The 21,766-nt window shown below is 39.8% G+C and overlaps 1 protein-coding gene across 1 annotated transcript in view; it reads left to right on the plus strand.

The window, feature by feature from the left end:
- The window catches only part of LOC122554931, a 100,984-nt gene that overhangs the window by 68,661 nt on the left and 10,557 nt on the right, over nt 1-21,766 (plus strand). Inside the window, exon 9 of the mRNA XM_043700360.1 lies at nt 17,698-17,766. Coding sequence (XP_043556295.1) covers nt 17,698-17,766 — 69 coding nt within the window. The remainder of the gene's footprint in view (nt 1-17,697; nt 17,767-21,766) is intronic.

The following is a 21,766-nucleotide window of genomic DNA, read 5'->3' on the forward strand; positions in this document are numbered from 1 at the left end:
CTTAGTAACATATCCTCATAGCTCAACCTTTATTTGCCCTGTGAATCTGTATTGCACCACTTTGTATGACACAAAGGTCAAACCCCTCTGCTAATCAAGGTAACACCCCAGAAAAGCTCACCTCATCTCATAATCTGCCAAAAGTGTGAGCAAGTGAAAGAAAACCCCTGATTTCCACTGTTGAAAGAAAAAAATAACAATTTATTTTCCTAACTCTAAAAGTAAAGACTAACAAAAACTATTAAGAAAACCTTTTCTTAACTAATCACTATCTGACCCCCAATTCCATTAAAATGCGGCTCCAGTAACACAATCATTAAACATTAAATTAACTTATTTCTCAAAATCCATATTGTCTTTTATGCTGCCTTGCTTCCAGTCTTCACAATCTGCTGTTTTCTTCTGTCCTTCCAAATCTGACATCATGTCCCTGGGTCGCCTTCTATGAGTTTTTTTCTTTTTTACTGCGAGTGTCTTTGCATAAAATTTCTTGGGACCTTTAATAAACGATGCCCTCTGAGAGATTTCTTTGAGAACGTTGAAAGCCCTTTTCAGGCAACATATGCTCTGTTCAATGGGTAATTTTTAAAATACCCTTTGTTGTTAAATCCCCAAGGTGGGTACTCTCTCATTGGTCCAATGTTGTTAATACAATCAAATTCAAATTGAATTGGTTTTTGGTATCCTGGGCATAATTTAAATTAATTGGTTCAATTCTAATCCAGTTGCCTTAACATCAAATGACAACCCCAAGCTGATTGTTACATATTGTCCATTCTCAGCCCTCTCTGCACCTGTCAGCTAGTCACTGACCCGTGTGCTGTCACCATCTGTCTGCTCAGAAAAGGCTCCTCTCTTTGAAAGTGACCACACACTCTTTCGATTTTGTAACGAGATCAATACCTCCTTTCCATGGTACCCAGTATTAACCAATGTTCCGATTCCAGTTTTACTAGAACTTTACTCAATTGTAGGAAAACATGCAGCTCTTGGAGTTCCATTCCCTTCAGACAAAGATCTACATTGTTTAATTTTTGAACTTACTTTGGAACCTATTAACTTTTTATGCTAATTTCACTTCATTCACCTCTAAATCTCTCAGCTCTGCCATGGTTTCAGTTTCTCACCATGATGAAAATACAATAATATATCTTTCTTTGTTCTTACCTCACAGCTTCCTTTATTAAATATCAAGTCCTGTGGTGTACCCCACAGTCTCAATCTATTAAACTCATAACTTTCAAAATCAAACTTGGATATGCAATTCTTATTGCAACTAAGGCATTGGTAAGTACAGAAAAAATCTGAGGCATCACTAAAACATTCCTATGGGACACCACAGTCAAATCCTGCCTTTTGAATTAGATACCTGTTACCTGTATTCTCTATTGCCTACCATGTAACAAATTTCCTGAAAAAATCAATAGAATGACCCCAATTCCAAACATTTTCATTTTTGATAAAAAGATATCTTACGTGAATCTGACCCCAACTGGGGAAAAGTCAAGTTAAGTTGGGACCTCTGACATAAAGTTAGATTCTCCCTCGGCGCCAAAAAACGTTCCTTGCATTTTCTTCAATACATCCACTGTAAATAATTGATGCCAGGGAGATGATTGAAATCTAGATATTATTGTCAAGTGTACTTGAGTGCAAGAATACAGGAGTGCAGTGAAAAGTGTACAAAATTGACATTCTCTGGCACCATCTTAGTAGACAGGATTAAAAAACAGATAGCAGAAATAAAAGAAACAGCCAAAGAAAACGAAAATGCCCAGATCACCCCCGCCTCCACCATGAATCCTTGCTGCCAGAAAAATAAAGCCACAGAGTCCATCCCTCAGCCTGAGAACATTCAGGAATCCTAATCCCGGCACGCTGCTGCTAGGTACCTGGGCCCAGCCTTGGCCTGGAACTGTGTCACCATTCTTCAGCGCCATCTTGCCTCCACCAACGTCATTGCCGCCATGAGACTGCACTGAGAAAACCTCTGCAATGCAGCCATCGCGAAAGCTGCTGGGCCCCGAACTAGGTTAAAAACCCCTGCTGGACCCATCACACCAAATCCACTGGTGCCTTTTCCTGACTTACTTTGCTGCCACTACCTACTCCTCAGATCACCATTTCAATAAAGGAACTCACCACTAATGACACTCCAGGAAGGAGACCACTTCCTCTGCTGCTGGCACTCTGGGAAGGGGACCTCTCCCTCCGCTGACACTCCGGGAAGGGGACTGCTCCCTCCGCTGCCACTCCGGGAAGGGGACCGTTCCCACTGCTGACATTCCAGGAAGGGGACCTCTCCCTCTGCTGACACTCTGGGAAGGGGACTGCTCCCACTGCTGACACACGAGGAAGGGTACTGCTCCCTCCACTGCTGACACTCTGGGAAGGAGACCTCTGCTGACATGCCGGGAGTGAGACTGATGTCACCAAAAAGGAAAAAAACACACAAAATTGAGAAAGAAGCAAAAGTAAGTGAAAGAAGAAAGGCAGATGGAAGCAGATGGGCATTGGGCTCAGTTCAAAGGCACAAGTGCTACAAGTCCATTGCCACTATCTTGGAACAAGCCTAGTGTCTCAAATAATTAGCAAAGGAATGATGACATCACTGCCATGGTGGCAATGTGCTTCCTGGTTCATCAATTGGAGCAAGGGAACGTTATAATGGCTGTCACTCCCCCACTAAACACCCCAAAATGTCACATGCCCTGAATGAATAATAAAACACAAGTTGGTATTGCTCGAAATCCCCACTGAAACCAAGCATGTTGAAAAAGTACACAATTTCCCAACACCAATAGAAACAGATAATAACAAGATCGCACGTTTTTTCACTTTTACTGTAACATACAAATGAAAATTGATGAAAAACAAATATCACTCATCTGACACCTAATGCATCAAACTAAGGAATAGATGAGTTTTGCATGAGCTAACTAATGCAATAAAAATGTGCTTTACAAAACACTTCCATAAATCGCTTTCTTTCTGGCAGAAATGTAGAATTATAAGAATAGTTTCATAGTTTCTCCCACTTCACCAACAGTTTCATTTCTCTTCGATCCAACTCGTCCATGCTGACCAGATATCCTAAACTAATCTTGTCCCATTTGCCAGCACTTGGCCATTATCCTCATAACCCTTGTGATTCATATACTAATCCAGATGCCTTTTAAATGTTGTAACTGTACCAGGTTTCACCATTTTCTTTTGCAGCTCATTCCATACAAGCACAATCCCCCTTTGCATGATATCAGGTTGAAAACTCCAGTATCCTTTGATAATAGCTCTAGTCAGCTCTATTATCTAAAGTATTGCACACATCTACAGTTAGGAACATAGAAACAGGAAGAGATCATTCAGCCCATCAAGCCTGCTACACCATTCAGTTAGATCATCCTGACCATCGACATCAATGCTGCTTTGCTGCACTCTCTCCATATCATTCGTGCACAATGATTGAGCTTCCATAATTGTCTACAATAGAGAAAGTCCTCCTCACTTTCTGTGCAAAAGTAATTGAAATATGATTGAAAATGTTTGCTTTAAATGGAACATTACATGGAGATAAATGCTTGTATATTTTCTTTTCTATTTATCCCTAAATTCTTACAAAATGCAGCTACTGCAACAACTGAAATCAACATTGCATGCATGGTATGCACATCACTGATCTTTAGCACAGCCCAAACTGCTGTTACAGAATACTGTGAAGCTGGAAGCTGCGACCATGCATTCAGAAACAAATTTGACCTAATCAACAGCTTGATTACTTGAAGTTCATTCAAATTTCAATGTGTAGACATGACGATCATATGTTGGAGGTGATAAACTGAAGTTATGAGACCGCAATAAGATTAGAAATGGTGTCTAAATCAATCATATTCCAAATTCCTTATTTGCCTTTATAATTAATCAGGGGCGGCACGGTGGCATAGTGGTTAGCACTGCTGCCTCACAGCGCCAGAGACCCGGGTTCAATTCCCGCCTCAGGCGACAGGTCAGGTGAATTGGCCATGCTAAATTGCCCGTAGTGTTAGGTAAGGGGTAAATGTAGGGGTATGGGTGGGTTGCGCTTCGGCGGGTCGGTGTGGACTTGTTGGGCCGAAGGGCCTGTTTCCACACTGTAAGTAATCTAATCTAATCTAAAATGAAATCAACATCCTAACTCTAGTGCTTGGCTGATTTGCACTGCAATGCTCTTGAAGGTGCTAACCCATGTATAGATGTATAGGCTTCATTGGTATTTAGGGAGTTTTTTTTATACTAAAAGCTTGAACAGGTAGTTAGAAAAATCTTAAAGCAATGAAAAGTGGAAACTTCAACAAGTGTTGTGAAGAGGATTTTATCTTGAACCACATTTATTGCAAGAGTCACACATGAGAAAGGCAGACATTGTACATTTGGTGGGTTTCTTAAAAAATGGCAAGTTTATCATCAGGCAGCATTGAAAACCACATGCTACAACACATCATGTTGCAGTTTAACTAAGTGTTATTGTAGAGAGTGTAAATCATTGCGAACAAATGCATAGAGGTTTTTCAAACAAACGCGACTCATTTCCCTTCTTTAGTGCCAGACATAAAGTATTTTCTGAATCTGTTGAAAGGTTTTTCTGTTTAGAATATTCTGAAAAATGGTTTGAGGTGACTGAATAACTGATAACTACTTTGTTGATAGTGGTCATGTTTTGGGAGTCAAATGATGAGTTGTTCACTAAAGAATTCCGAGCATCTGACCTGCTCTTGTAGCCACAGTATTCATATGGCTGGTTCAGTTCAATTTCTGCTCAATAAGAACCCCTAAGTTAATAGTGGGGCAATGCCATTGAATATTCATGGACAATAGCTCATTTCTCTCTCATTGGGGATGGTCATTGGCTGATGATTCTGTGACACAAAGGTCATTTGTGACTTAGCAGTCCAAGCCTGTTGTTGACCAGGTTTTGCTGCATTTGAACATATCTGAAGGAGAAAGTGAGGACTGCAGATGCTGGAGATCAGAGCTGAAAATGTGTTGCTGGAAAAGCGCAGCAGGTCAGGCAGCATCCAAGGAGCAGGAGAATCGACGTTTCGGGCATGAGCCCTTCTTCAGGATTCCTGCTCCTTGTATGCTGCCTGACCTGCTGCACTTTTCCAGCAACACGTTTTCAGCTCTGTATCTGAAGGGTCCTGAATGGTGCTGAACATTAAGTAATCATCAGAAAAAAATCCCCACTCCTGACCATATGATGGAGGGAAGGTCATTGATGAACAGTAGAAGATGGTTGGGCCTAGGCCTTTACCCTGAAGAACTCTTGCAGAGGTGTCCTGGAGCTGAGATGTCCAACCTCCACCAACCACATCCATTTTCCTATGTGCCAGGTATGACACCAATCAGCAAAGTGATTCTCATTAATTCCAGACTTGACTGGTTCCTTGAAATCACAATCTATCAACTGGAGTTTTAACATCAAAGGCAGTCACTCTTACCTCATCTCTTTGCTCTTTGTGCTATGTTTGAATCAATGTTGAAAGGAGGTCAGTAGCTGAGTACATCTGATTGAACGCAAACTGAGTGTCAGTAAGCAGATTATCGTTGAATTAGCTGACCTCTTCCATCGTTTTATCAATGAATGAGAGTAAACTAATGTAGAGGTGATTGTCCATGGTTAATTTGCACTTCTTTTTGCACACAAAACATGCCTAGGCATTTGGCCACATTGCCATGTTTATAAGATGTATTGTAGCTATTGGGACAGCTTGGAACGGTCGCAACTGATTTTGAAGCACCAATCTTAAGTACGATTTCGAGAATGTTGTCAGGGCCCACAGTCTTTACTTTATCCAATGTCTTCAGACTTGTATTGCTATGAGAATCAAATTGGCTCAATACTGGAATCTGTCCCCTCATGTTTAGCTATAACTGGTGCTGTTTCTAGCATGCTGAATCACATTGAACCACAACTTTTGTTTTCCGAAGATGAACGTCCGTCTAAAATACGAGCAAGGAACCAAAATAGACCACTGGGCATCTTCAAACTTGCCAGACCATTCAATGAGATCATAGCTGATCTTTTAAGTCAACTCTACATTCCTCATTCCCTTGGCAATCAAAACTTCATCCCCTTCTTAGTAAAAACAACAGTTCTGCAGCCATTGCCTTTAGAGGAAAGGAATTTCAAAACTCAACTCTCTGAGAGAAAATTATCTTCATCTCAGTCCGAAATGGGCAAACCCTTGTTTTTAAACTAAGGTCCTTAATTCTCAATTCTTCCACATCAGAAAACATCCTTTCCACACCCACCCAGTCAAGCCCCCTCAGGGCATTATATGTTTATAGTAATTCACCCAACTTTTCTACCTCTAGAGGAGACAGATCTAACCTGTTGGTTTTCTTATAAGGCAATCCACTCTTTCCAGTTATTATTCTAGTAAATATTCTCTGAATTGTTTCCACTGCATTAATATTCTCCTGTAAATATGGTAACCAATACTCCACACAATACTCTTGATGCAGTCCTGCCAATGTTCTGTATAACTGAAGCATACCCTGACTGCTCTTGCACTCGATTCCCCTCACAATAAAACAAAGCATTCTATTGGCTTTTCCAATTACTTGCTGTCCCTGAACATTAACCTCCTGCAATTCATGCACTAGGATTACCCAGATCTCTCTTCATCTCAGATCTCTGCAAACTTTCACCACTTAGATTGTGATCTTCAGGTTTAATTCTTTCTGCCAAATTGTACAATTTCATATTTTTCCATATTATTCCATTTTCCAGATCTTTGCACATTCACTTAAACTATATATAGCCTTTTGTACATTCCTTACATGGTCTTTGTAACTCACTTTTCTCTCTATCTTTCTGTCATCAGCAATTGGACCCTTAATCCAAATCATTTGTATACATTGTAAGTAGTTGAGGTCCCAGCATCGAATCCTGCGGCACACCAGTGTGACATCCTGCCAGCGTGATAATGACTCCTTTATTCCCACTCTCTGCTCTTATTCAGCAGCCAATCATGTTTCCAAAACAAAATGTTACCCCCACAACACCATGCAATGTTAATGTCTACAATAACCTTTGATGTGGCACCATACTCATGCCATCTGGGAGAGTCAAGTACATTGATTGGTTGCCCTTTATCCACAGCACAAGTTACTTCTTCAAAGAATTCTAATGATTTAAACAAGATTATTTAAATTCTAATTATTCACCAAAGCCATGTTGGCTTGCCTGATTGCCTTGAACCTTTCCAATGCCCTGTTATAACATCTTCAATAACAACTTCTACCATTTACCTATGACAGATATTAACCTAACTGCCTGCAGTTTCCTACTTTCGCTTCCCTCCTTTTTTAAATAAAGTAATTGCATTAGCTATTTTCCAGTCTAAAGGAATCATGCCAAAGCTCATGAGTTTTGAAAAATTAAAACCAATGCATTAACAATCTCACTAGCTCCTCCTTATGAGACTCTAGGATGAAAATCCATCAGGGTTCCAACAAGTTACTTTGTACTACTTCCCTAATAATTGTAATTTTCTTGAGTTCCTCCCTCTCTTTGAATTCCTGACTTAAAGCTACTTCCAGGATGCCATTCTTAGCCTTTCCACTGAAAGCCAATGCAAAATATCCATTCAATTTGTCTGCTATCTCTTGATCCTGCATTCCTAATTCCCTGGAATCTTTTTTTTTGAAAGGACCAAGTCTTTTTTTAAACTCTTTCCTTTTTTTAACTATCTGAAGAAACAGTTCTTCTCTATTTTTATATTTTTGACCAAATTTCTCTCGTACCCAAACTTTTCCATCCTTATTAACCTTGTAGTACTTTTTAATTATCTTACGTGTTCAGTCCAAACTTCTTAGCTGCTGCTTATCTTTGACAATTCTTTTCTTTTCTTTTGAGATTTTTCTTTGAGTTTAACATTACCTTTGACTTTTTCTTTTAAACATGATGTCCTTTAGAATTTTTCTTATTTGTTAGAATGTATCTGTTGCGTAGTTTCTGGAATATCCTAGATTAAATGTTTGTCACTGCAACTCTATTGACATATATATCTCTTATGGTAAACTGCCAATTCAATTTCACTACATCTGCTTTCATACCTAATTGCCCATTTAAAATCAAAATACTAACCACTTCTCTGCCTTAAATTGTTTGTAAGATCAATGATATTATGGTAGTTGTTACCCAGACACACTTTAACAATGAGGTCAGCGATTAATCATATCTCATTGGCCAAAATGAGGTCTAGTATAGCTTCTTCTCGACTATCGCCATAACATGCTGCCTAAGAAATTGTCCAAAACATTCAATGAATCCCTCACAAGACTACTTTCCACCAACTGATTTTTCCATCTGTACTTCAGATAAAATGTCCCACGATAATTTCTGCACACTATTGACAATCTCCCATTATATCTTCCTTGGTAGGTGGTCTGAACATGTGGTTGCTGCATACACCTCTCACAAGTGACCTCTTGCCTTAATCAGCTTCATCTCTACTCAGATTGCTTCTATATCCCATTTCCTAAATTATTGTCTTCCCTCTGTATTGTGCTCACATCAAGTTTAATTAACAGAGTCACTCTTCCACCTATTTCTAGCTCAATATTGCATACATTTTAATATGCAGTTCTCAGTTTAAGTCATCCTGCAGCCTAATATTGTAGCTAACATACAATTTTCAGAAGAAATAAAGGCAAGGCTTCCTCAATAAGTATCGCAATTTAATATTTTATATAGCTATCATAGAATCCCTACAATACAGAAGCAGGCCATTCAGTCCATCAAGTCCAATCTGATCCTCTGAAGAGCAACCCACCCAGACCAACCCCACCCCATAACGTTGTATTCCCCATTGCTAATCCACCTAGCCTGCACACCCCTGGACAGTATTGGCAACTTACCATAGCCAATCCACATAACTCACACATCTTTGGACTGTGGAAAGAAACCAGAGCAAGCTGAGGAAACACAGGCAGACATGGGATGAATGTGACAAACTCCACACAGACCTCACCTGAGGGTGGAATCAAACACAACTCCCTGGTGGTACAATGGTTAGCACTGTTGCCTCACAAGTAGAGTAACCAATCAAATTACACCTGGAACACAGTAACTTACACTTGCCTTTAAAAAGAACAAGTGTTAGGATCTAGGCTATCTGCTTGATATATTTGCAGGGGATTTGGTCTGGTCCATAACAGATACTAAAGTATGAAAAATTGCCTCTTGCCACTCACTGCTGAGAGTCTCATCTTGTCTCATCATTAAAAACTTTTGTGGAAAATAAAACTATTTTTCTCAATACTGTGAATCTAATTTTCCCATCTGACTCGTCCGTGCACCAGATTTTGCTGTCTGACTCAACTTTGCCCACTGCATTTTGATGCTAGGGAAATTCAGCCTGTTTTTTTTCTCCTCATTACAGTTAATTACAAGTTGATATTGCTGGATGTTGTTAAATTCCAAAAGGTGAGACACGGCAGAATTATGATCTAGATCCATTGTACCATAAATAAAATTTGAGATTCAAAAGACTTCGAAGATTAAGCAAAATTATCTTTGGAATGTCGGATCATTGATTGTAGCATAAGGTTAAATAATGAAATTCTCTTCAATTGGGAGTAAAAAATGGGCAGAAGAAATTCAGCTAACTCGTATAAAGTCGCATCTCAAAATTAAATAAAGGCAGTTACAAGAATATAATAAAAGGTTAAAATGGATTGGGGAAATAGGTCAAAGGTTAGATGTTCTCAGCAAAGACTTATTCCATTTAAAGAGGAAGATGCTGTGTGGTAATGGAAGGTAATTGTGATGGGCAAGGTGAAGTGAGAGTTAGGGAATTTGAGAATGCTCGTGTGAAGGAGGGGTGTGTTGGATTGTGAAAGGTTGTTGATATTTGTTGAAGCACTTGATGGCACCCTTACTTATTGCTTATTGTAAAGAGCTAGTGTTACTGAGGTTGAATGTAGCCTTGTCTCCAGAATGGTCAGGGAGGAAAAGTAACTCTGGCGGCATTCATCCCTCCCTGACCTCATGACATGTCCTCCTTTCTTTCTGTGATATGAAGGGAGTCAGCCAATGCTGAGTGACCTCCTTGCAGACACATCCTGCTCAGAGACTTGGAGCATTAATAGGAATGGGCTTGGACTGATGCGAGAAAAATATCTACCTGATTAATCACACGACTGCAGAACTTTGTGCCAGAGCTTAAAATATAAGAACACTGCTAATATTATGGAATGATAACTGAAAAATAATTGAACAAATAGCAGAGAAAGGCCCTAATAGTGTAAGACAAGTGAACACATTCCTCTTCTTGCACCACATCTTCACTGGCTGCACCAACATTTGAATTTAAATAGAAAGGTGATAATGTCAAATTTTATTGTCGATGGTATATAAGTCAGTATTATAGTAACTTAGGGGAGGTATGGCTTTGTGGTATTATCACTAGACTGTGAATCCAAAAAGTAGTAGAAAGTGAGGACTGCAGATACTAGAGATCAGAGTCAAGAGTGTGGTGCTGGAAAAGCACAGCAGGTCAGGCAACATCTGAGGAGCAAGAGATGTTTTGGGCAGAAGCCCTTCATAGCTAATCCAGAAACTCAGCTGACATTCTGGGGACCTGGGTTTAAATCTCACCACAGATGGTGGAATCTGAAGTCAACAAAGAATCTAAAATTAAAAGTCTAATGAAACCACTGTCAATTGTTGCGAAAAACCTATCTGGCTCACTAATGACTTTGAGGGAAGGAAATCTGTCATCTTTACCTGGTCTGGCCTATATTTGACTCCAGACCCAAACCAATGTGGGTGACTCTTATCAGCCCTCTGGGCAATTATCAGTCTTCTCATTTAATAACCCACTTCGGATAATGAAGTCATCTAGTGGGTTTTGAACTAACAAATTGTAATATGTGGGGTTAAAGAAAAATGAGAGAGTACAGAGACTGTTATCCCTGTGGTAGGTTCTTTCTAACTGTCTGCATTCAAAACCAAGCTGTGTTATACCCACAAACAATAACGCGTGACCCCTGCCCGAGTTTGTTGCATGCTCGTAGCCTCTATCTGGCAGTTTGTTTTCCTTGAAAATGCAATGTTATAGCTAATATCCTCTGCTTTGAAATATTCTTTTCAAAATGTTCAAAATATGTGTATATATATATATATCTTTGTACACTCAATGACAATGCATATGTACAAATAAATAATTCACAAACACATGTTCATAACAATAATAATGATAAAAGTACCAAACAAATTAGAATGAAAGTATTTATTGATGGGATCCTATGCTATGTTACAAAACTTTTAAAATTCAGTTGTGGAATGTAGGCGTTGCTGAGTGGCCAGCATTTGTTGGCTGCCTGCACCTTTGAGAAGGTGGTGGTAAGCTGCCTTCTTTAACAGCGGCAGTCCACCTGCTGTGGATTAACCCACAATGCCCTTAGGGAGGGAATTGCAGGATATTGATCCAGAGACAGTGAAGGAATGGTGATATATTTCCAAGTCAGGATGGCAAGTGGCTTGGAGGAGAACCAGAAGGTATGGTGTTCCCATTTATCTGCTGCCCTTGTCCTTCTAGTTGTGAAGGGTTTAGAAGGTGCTGACTGAGGATCTTTGATGAATTTCTGCAGTATATTTTGTGGATAGTACACACTGCTGCTACTGAGTGTCAGTGGTGGAGAGAGTGGGTGCTTGTGGATGTGGTGCCAGTCACAAGACTGCTTTCTCCTGAATGGTGTTAAATTTCTTGAGTATTGTTGGCACTGCACTCATCCAGACAAGTGGAGAATATTTCATCACACTCCTGACTTTGCCTTGTAGATAATGGACAGGCTTTGGAGAGTCAGGAGGTGATGAATCGCTGCTGTATTCCTAGCCTCTGACCTCCTCTTGAAGCCGATACGTTTAATGTGTGATGAGTCCAGTTGAGTTTCTGATCAATGATAACCTCAGAATGTTGATAGTAGGGGATTCAATGATGGTTGCACCATTGAATGTCAAAGGGCAGTCTTTGGATTGTCTCTTGTTGGTGCAGGTCAGAGCCTGGCATTTGTGTGATGCAAAAGTTACTCACCACTTGTCAGCCCAAGCCTGGATATTGTTCAGATGTTGTTACATTTGAACTTGGATTGCTTTAGTATCTGACAAGTCACAAATGGTTCTGAATGTTGTGCAATCAATGGCGAACATCCTCACTTCTGGCTTAATAATGGAGGAAAGATCATTGATGAAGCAGCTGAAGCTGTTTGGGCCTCGGACACTACCCTGAGAAACCCTTGCAGCGATGTTCTGGAGCTGAGATGACCGATCTCCAAAAACCATGGACATCTTCCTATGTGTCAGATATGACTCCAACCAGCAGAGAGTTTGACCCCTGATACCCATTGATTCCAGTTTTGCTCGGGCTCGTTGATACCACATTTGGCCAATGCAGCCTTAATGTCAATAGCTGTCACTGTCACCGCATGTCACAAATTCAACTCTTCTGTCTATGTTTGAGCCAAACCTCAAATGAGTCTGGAGCTGAGTGGTCCCGGCAGAACCCAAACTGAGCGTCACTGTGCAGGTTATTGCTGACCAGGTGCTGATTGATAGCACTTTTGATCATACCTTCCATCAGTTCACGGATGATCAAGAGTAGACTGATGGGGCAGTAATTGCTTAGTTTGGATTTGTCCTGCTTTTTGTGTATAAGATATACAGGGGTAATTTTCCACATTATCAGGTAAACGCCAGTGCTGTAGCTGTACTGGAAGAGGAGCAGCAAGTTCTGGAGCACAAATTGTTGGTGCAATTGCCAGAACATTGTCAGCGCCCATAGCCTTTGCAGTATCCAGTGTCTCCAGCCATTTCTTGACATCATGTGGATTGTATCAAATTGGAGGAAAACTGGTATCTGTAGAGCTGGGAACCTGGAGAAGACCGAGATCAATTGGTCTGTGTGATGATCGCTGTGAAAGTTTCGGCCTTATCTTTTGCACTGAAGTGCTGGGCTCTTGCATCATTGAGGGTGGGGATATTTGTGAAGCCTCCTCATCCAGCGAGTTGTTTGATTGTTCACCCTCAGATATAGGTTCTGTATTCATGCCACATCCAGCCGTAATTGGTGGTGGACAATCAAGCAACTCACTGAAGGAAGACAGTAGGATGACTTGAATTCCATAGCTTGCTGCAAAAATTAAACCCTAGAGTCTAATGACTTCTAGGAAACATTACTATCTCTCTTGATGGAAATATGTACGTGGTTCTTCTGTGCAAAAGGGTAGTTATTTACTGAGTATAGGACAGTTGGTCATACATCAGCTCTGAAGCTACAAATTGCTTTCATTGACCAAGATGAGTGACTGTGGTTTCAGTTAAAGACGTGCAGAATCGTGGTTTCCAGAAGAAGATCCGTAAACCACATATTACAAGAGAAGCATTCGCTTTGAAAATGTTTCATTAGTTGAAATAAGTGAGCGTAACTGTTCTACTGAAAGCATATAAAGCTGATAGTGAAATCCACTTTCTTAAAGTTTTCACATAAGTCTTTAAAATATTTAACTTCAGTCATAATTCATCTCATGGTGCTTAGCTCCTTCGATATCTCATTGTTGTTCATTTAGGTCTTAATTTAACTTTGAACATAAAGAGGTTCATTGTACATTTTGCTTTGAGATGGTGGTGCTGAGGCAGCTTCACAAATTGCAGAAGTTCATGTTGTGGAAATTCACCCATAGTTCTGCTGTGGGAACGAAATTGAAGATTTTAGCCCACTGACAGTGAAGGATTGGCAATTTAATTTGAAGTCAGGATGTCATGCGATTTGGAGCAGAATGTGCAAATGATCGTGAGCCTGCAGAAAACCTTTGATGGATTGCCTTGAAACGCATAAATGTGGATAAATCCCCAGGACCTGATCAGGTGTATTCTAGAACTCTATGGGCGCTGACAATATTCTGGCAATTGCACCAACGAATTGTGCTCCAGAACTTGCTGCTCCTCTTCCAGTACAGCTACAGCACTGGCGTTTACCCGATAATGTGGGAAGCTAGGGAAGTGATTGCTGGGCCTCTTGCTGAGGTATTTGTATCATCGATAGTCACAGGTGAGGTGCTGGTAGACTGGAGGTTGGCAAACGTGGTGTCACTGTTTAAGAAGGGTGGCAAGGACAAGCCAGGGAACTATAGACCAGTGAGCCTGATGTCGGTGGTGGGCAGGTTGTTGGAGAGAATCCTGAGGGACAGGATGTACATGTATTTGGAAAGGCAAGGACTAATTAAAGATGGTCAACATGGCTTTGTGTGTAGGAAATCATGTCTCACAAACTTGATTGAGTTTTTTGAAGAAGTAACAAAGAGGTTTGATGAGGGCAGAGCAGTAGATGTGATCTATATGGACTTCAGTAGGTCGTTCGACAAGGTTCCCCATGGGAGACTGATTAGCAAGGTTAGATCTCACAGAATACAGGGAGAACTAACCATTTGGATACAGAACTGGTTCAAAGATAGAAGACAGAGGGTGGTGGTGGAGGTTTGATTCTTTAGACTGGAGGCCTGTGACCAGTGGAGTGCCACAAGGATCAGTGCTGGGTCCACTACTTTTCATCATTTATATAAATGATTTGGATGTGAGCAATAGAGATACAGTTAGTAAGTTTGCAGATGACACCAAAATTGGAGGTGTAGTGGACAGCAAAGAAGGTTAACTCAGATTACAACAGGATCTTGATCAGATGAGTCAATGGACTGAGAAGTGGCAGATGGAGTTTAATTCAGATAAATGCGAGGTGCTGAGAAGTGGCAGATGGAGTTTAATTCAGATAAATGCGAGGTGCTGCATTTTGGGAAAGAAAATGTTAGCAGGATTTATACACTTAATGGTAAGGTCCTAGGGAGTGTTGCTGAACAAAGAGACCTTGGAGTGCAGGTTCATAGCTCCTTGAAAGTAGAGTTGCAGGTTGATAGGATAGTGAAGAAGGCATTTGGTATGCTTTCCTTTATTGGTCAGAGTATTGAGTACAGGAGTTGGGAGGTCATGCTGTGATTGTACAGGACATTGGTTTGGCCACTGTTGGAATATGGCATGCAATTTTGGTCTCCTTCCTATCGGAAGAAGGTTAACTCAGATTACAACAGGATCTTGATCAGATGGGTCAATGGACTGAGAAGTGGCAGATGGAGTTTAATTCAGATAAATGCGAGGTGCTGTGAAACTTGCATGAAGGAAGGCTGTTGTGAAACTTGAAAGGGTTCAGAAAATATTTACAAGGATGTTGCCAGGGTTGGAGGATTTGAGCTACAGGGAGAAGCTGAACAGGCTGAGGTGTTTTCTTTGGGACTTCGGAGGCTGAGGGGTGACCTTATAGAGGTTTACAAAATTATGAGGGGCATGGATAGGATAAATAGACAAAGTCTTTTCCCTGAGGTAGGGAGTCCAGAACTAGAGGGCATAGGTTTAGGGCGAGAGTGAAAAGATGTAAAAGAGATCTAAGGGGCAACTTTTTCATGCAGAGGGTGGAATGAGCCGCCAGAGGAAGTGTGGAGACTGGTACAATTGCAACATTTAAATGGCATCTGGATGGGTATATGAATAGGAAGGGTTTGGAGGGATATGGGCCGGGTGCTGGCAAGTGGGACTAGGTTTGGTTGGAATATCTGGTCGGCATGGACGGGTTGGACTGAAGGGTCTGTTTCTGTGCTGTATAGCTCTCTGTAACCTTGCTGAATTATTGTAGTGTAAGTTGTAGCTGATGAACACTGCTGTAACTGTAAAGAACGTTGGAACAGGAGTAGGTCATTCTGCCCCTTGAGCCTGTTCTGCCATTCAATGAGAAAATGACTGATCTGCTGCCTAACTCCATACATCGGCCGTTGGTCCATATCCCTTAATATCATCGATCATCAAATATTTAAAGTATATACTCGAGTGATAGTCCATTTTTAGCCTACTTTTTAAGGTTAAATATACGGGGTCGAATATCACATTTTTGAATAGTGGAAATGCATGCCCATCAAAATTCATACCGTATCATTAACAGAAGCCATTTGATCTCTAAGCGAATACAGAAATGAATTGTGGTAATTCTGAAAACCCGGAGGGGAACATAGCAGCCAGCCGACCGGAAGACTGGGAGCAGAGCAGAACAACTGGCACACTGGCAACTGGAGCGCGACATGATGGCTGACACAATGACTCACAAACGTTGATCTGCTTTCTGTAAAGAACTAGGATTGACTTTTACATGAGATACATGGAAAATGCCAGGTTATTTGGCCAGAAATAGGACATTGACTTTTACACGAGATCGACTATTACTCGAGTATATCCGGTATTTATCTCAGATTTAAATGTAACCACTGATCTAGCTTCCACATCTCTCCTGAATGGTGTGACCCTAATTCTCAGACTATGCCCACAGAAAGTGCTCCCTCAAGTGTGTACCAATAGTGGCGAGAATGAGTGGTTAACGTAGTGAATGGGGAAGCAGGAATCAAGCTGACTGATGTACCCTGGAAGGTGTCAAGCAACCTGAGTTTTGTTGGAATTGCACTCGTGGAGATTATTTCATCACTCTCCTGACTGGTGTCTTGAGATGGTGGAAAGGATTTTGGAAATCAAAAAATGAGTTAGTCATCTCAAAAGGCCTAATACCTCTCTGCTTTTGCAACCATTATATTTATATGGTTGATCCAATTTCTGGTCAATGGTAATTCCCAGGATGTTGCCAGTGGAAGATAATGATGACAACTGTATCATTTAACATCAAGTAAAGATACTTTATTATTGTCATTGGTTATGGTCATTTTGTAATACAAATGTTACTTGCCCTTATCAAACCAAGCTTTAATTTGTTCAAATCTCACTGTATTCACACACAACTGAGTTAAGAATGATACTGATTCTCAGTATGTCATATATGTAATCTGAATGTTTAAATGAAAATGCATGCTACATATAGATTGATAGATCTAGATATCCAAAAATAGAGTCATAGAATCATGAAGCTGTACAGCATGGAAACAGACCCTTCAGTCCAACTCATCCATGCCGACCAGATATCCTAAATAAATCTAGTCCCATTTGCCAGCATTTAGCCCTTATCCCTCTTAACCTTTCCTATTCATATACCCATCCAGATGTCTTTTAAATGTTGTAATTATACCAGCCTCCACCACTTCCTCTGGCAGCTTTTGAGATGACTAACTCATTTTCTGATTTTCTCGATGTGAAACACCAGCCCCTTAGATCCGTTTTAAATCCTTCCCCTCTCATCTTAAACCTATGCCCTCAAGTTTTCAATTCCCCCACCCCGGGGGAAAGACCTTGGCTATTTATCCTATCCATGACTCTCATGATTTTATAAACCTCTGGAAGGTCACATCTCAGCCTCCAAGATTCAAGGGAAAATAGCCCCAGTCTATTCAGTCTCTCCCTATAGCACAAAGTCTCCAACCCTGGCAATATCATTGAAAATCTTTTTTAATCCTTTCAAGTTTCATAAATGATTTTAGTGAATCATGCATTTCTTCTGACCAATGTCTGAATATTTATTACGAAAGCTGATCAGCTTCAACTAATGTCATGTGACTTGCTGTAGGTAGAATTGATGCACAATGGAAAAGTTCTTAGAGATGACATCAAAGGGAACAAACCACATCCCTTTGAGCTCATTATAAATTGAATGTGAGTTTTATTTGTCACCACAAAAGAGGCAACAATGAAATCATTACAATACAATCTGTTTATTTATTTGATTGTTCTTTCCCGATCTCCAACTTGTAAGTAGCAAAATCCGCAACTTTTATACTTAGCACATTTATATTCAGATTTATTTTAGTAATTATTGTATGGTAAAATGTTTGTCTCAAACAACTTAACTTATTTTATTAATTCTTATGTGGCAATAAGTGTGTCTGGAGATTAATCTAAATGCTCAATGATTGACATGTTAATATTTCTTCCTGACAATATTTGTTAATTATCTGGAGCGAATGTTTGAAGTTGAGATGACCTTTTATCACCTCTTCACGTTCTGAATTCTGATTTAAAAGGCATCTTGACCTTGAACATTAATGCAGTTTCTCACCACAGATGATTCCGGACCTGCTGAGTTATTCTAACATTTTGTTGTTTTATTTTTAATTCATATTTCCAGCATCTGCAGTCTTTTGCTTCTGTATTTTTGCAGCAGATATCTACTTCCAGACATTTTGATTTACTTTCATTTCTTAATCTTAAGAAATACAAATAAATTGCTACCAACATTATTCCATTCATAATATTGAGCAGAAATAAACAGTGGTTTCTGTTGGTCTCTTGAATCATGCTTCACAGAAAGAATGTCTGGCTCATAGCAATTGTGCCAGTTCCATTCCTCATTCTGGTCCCATATTGCTACAAGTCTATTTCTTTCAAATGCTCATGAAATTTCAGATTTGAAGTTCATAGAGACAAATTTAACTTTGGGAGATTGTATGAAATAAAGGATGATATACAGCATCCTATTCTACACTTCCTCAGTGGGGTGAAAGTTTTAAAATTGATAAGGAAACAGTATTGCAAAGTTTAAATTAAAACAACACATGGATGCTGGAAATTGGAAATAAACCAGAAAGGCCTGGAGAAAATCAACAGGTCTAGCCGCATCCGTAGAGACAGAAACAGAGTTAGTATTTCAAAGCCAATATGATTTAACTTTGGAACAAGAAAGTCGTGCTGGTCTTGAAACACTCACTGTTTCTCTCTCCACAGATGATGCCATATCTGCTGAGTTGCTCCAGGTCTTCCTACTTTTATATGTATTGGATAAGCTGACTAGATTTAATATTGATAAGATGCCAGGTCCAGATGAGATGCATCCCAGGATACTGAAAGAGAAGAGTAAAAGTTACAGAGGCACTGACCGTAGTTTTAAATCTGCCTTAGACTCAGGGACTGTTCCAGAGGATTATAATTACAAGTCTTACACATTTGTTCCAAAGAAGGGATAAAGATCAACCCAGCAATTATTGGCTAGTCAGTTTTCTTTGCTTTTGGAAAAGCTTTTTGAATAATACTCCAGGCAAAACAGTCACTTCGTGTTTGGGTTCAACAATTACAGGCTTTATTTTATAAATCTTAGCTGGGATATATACAATAAAAGTTCACTAAGGTCTCCCTGGTCATGTTGACAATTTCTAGCCTTAATTCATACATTTCTTATACTTCATTATTATGTTTGTACAATTTTACTTGTCACTCGTGATCTTATGTCACTGGGCTAGAATTCCAGAATCCTGGGGTAATGTGCTGGGATGTGGGTTTAAATGCAGTAAAGAAAACTGGAATAAAAACTAAACAAATAATGACCATGTAACTACTGACAATTGGCATTAAAAAAAAACTCATCAGGTTCTCTAATATTTTTTAAGGTAAGAAACCTTTCATCCTTATCTGGTCTGGCTTGCATATGACTGCAGACCCATGGTACTCTGGTTTACTGCCTGTTATTAATTTGAGATGTTCAATAAATGCTGACCCAGCCAGCAATGTCCACATCCCATCAACAATTTAATTTTAAAAAGCACTTATGTCACACATCCTTATCAATAATCAGATTCTGCTCATAATCTTTTTATACTTTCATTAGCTCCTGGATATTTGTTAACACTATCAGTCTTACTATCAATGGCCCTTCTAAGGTGCATGACTGTGTGTGAGCAATCAGTGCAAAGTTCCATGAACGGCGATCGGCATCTAGTTCCTGCCATGGAAGCCTGTGCCACTGGAGAGAAGGTGCGAGAGAACACTGCTAACAATGTCTCTTACTTGCGCCCTTACCACCCTGTGATTGTCGATTCAATCTGATAAGGTTGTTCAGTTTACCAAACTGACATTCAAGGTTTTGGGTTCCCTCTGAATTGGTTACATTCTTAGTTAGGTTCCTTTGGAAATTGACTACATTTTCCATTTTGCGTAGAAAAGGCGTTTGTAGCTACAAATGTCTACTCTGAGCTATTAGTGTACATTTAAATGTCAAACTTAATGAATTGTCTCACTTCAATCAGTTTAGGAACGTAGGTTAATTAAGGAAAGCGAGGTAGAAAGCAAATCATTTTTTATTAACTTGGTTGAGATTTTGATTATGTAATGGAGAGGATTGATGGTAATCTTGTTGATGTGATGCACAAGGACCTCGAAGAGGCATTTAAGAAGGCATCACACTGCAGAGTTTTGCAAAAAGTCAAATGACAAAAAGTGGAGGTCACTGCATTTTGGACTGGAGGTTTGCAATGGAGTTCCCAAATGTTGATGTTCAGAGTCCTGTTTTTCCAGATATAAAATAATGCATTAGACATTGGGGAACAGGTCACAATATTAACATTGGTGGATGATACAAAACTTGAAAATTATGAACTGAGAGGAAAGTAGTGTAGAACTTCAGATGAACATAGGTTGGTAAAATGGACTTAAAGGCAGCAGTCAACATTTAATGCAGAAAATTGCGAAATGATTAATTTTGGTCAGACGAACACAGAGAGACAATATTAAATAAAAGGTACCATTCTTGTAGGGAGTTCAGGAGCAGGGGGATTTATATGCATAATCACAGAAGATGACAGGACCAGTTGAGATATAACTAATCAAGAATACAGTAGTTTTAGATTTATACATTGAGGCACAGAGTACAAAGTCAAATTATAAAAACAGAAAGTGCTGAATAACAGAAAGTTTTGCAGCACCTGTGAATAAAAAAGCATTAACATGGTGAGTCCACTTTGAATTCTTCCAAAACCACTCTTAATCATTATATTGTGCTTAATAATTTTGAATGACGTTTTTAGCAGAAAGCTTGAAATAAACCATTTTTTGTGGTATAATGTCACCATGGTTCGAAATATTTGCCTTTGATTTCAGGAACAGATTTCATGATTGTGACAATGATCATATTTCGCTAAACTGAGACAAGCGGTTATTATGAATGTGTTATTATGATTTCGGAAGGATTCAAGAAGACAGCTCACTACCACCTGTGCTAGGGATGGGCGATAACCATTGACCCAATGAGTTAAGCCAACATCCCGCTATCAAATTTTTATAAATCTCGAATTCTAACCTTATCATGGAGGAAATGCCATTACTAAAAAAACTGAAGATGGTTGGGGCTAAGACACTACCCTGAGGAACTCTGATATTGATGGCTTGCACTGAAACAATATGTCTTCAAAAATGACAACCATCTGCTTAAGCATTAGATATGACTGCAGCTTGTTGAGAAATTTACCCTGACAACACTGATGTTAATTTTAACTAAAGTTCCTTGATGCCCCAATCAGTCAAATGCTGCCTTGATATCACAGCCTGTTACTGTCACCTTAATTTGATTACTATGCTTTAATTATTTTACAATTATATGAAACCATATCGCATTTGAACAAATCCTGGAGGTGAATATGGGAGGAATCCTATGTAAAGGTGTATCTATAATAATTTAGTAGGGTAAAAACAATAACTGCAGATGCTGGAAACCAGATTCTGGATCAGTGGTGCTGGAAGAGCACAGCAATTCAGGCAGCTTCTGAGGAGCTTCGAAATCGATGTTTCGGGCAAAAGCCCTTCACCAGGAATAAAGGCAGAGAGCCTGAAGGGCGGAGAGATAAGCTAGGGGAAGGTGGGGGTGGGGAGAGAGTAGCATAGAGTACAATGGGTGAGTGGGGGAGGAGATGAAGGTGATAGGTCAGGGAGGAGAGGGTGGAGTGGATAGGTGGAAAAGGAACTAGGCAGGTCGGACAAGTCCGG

Source organism: Chiloscyllium plagiosum, chromosome 1 (genome assembly GCF_004010195.1).
Source record: "Chiloscyllium plagiosum isolate BGI_BamShark_2017 chromosome 1, ASM401019v2, whole genome shotgun sequence".
In the NCBI taxonomy this organism is placed as follows: Eukaryota; Metazoa; Chordata; class Chondrichthyes; order Orectolobiformes; family Hemiscylliidae; genus Chiloscyllium; species Chiloscyllium plagiosum.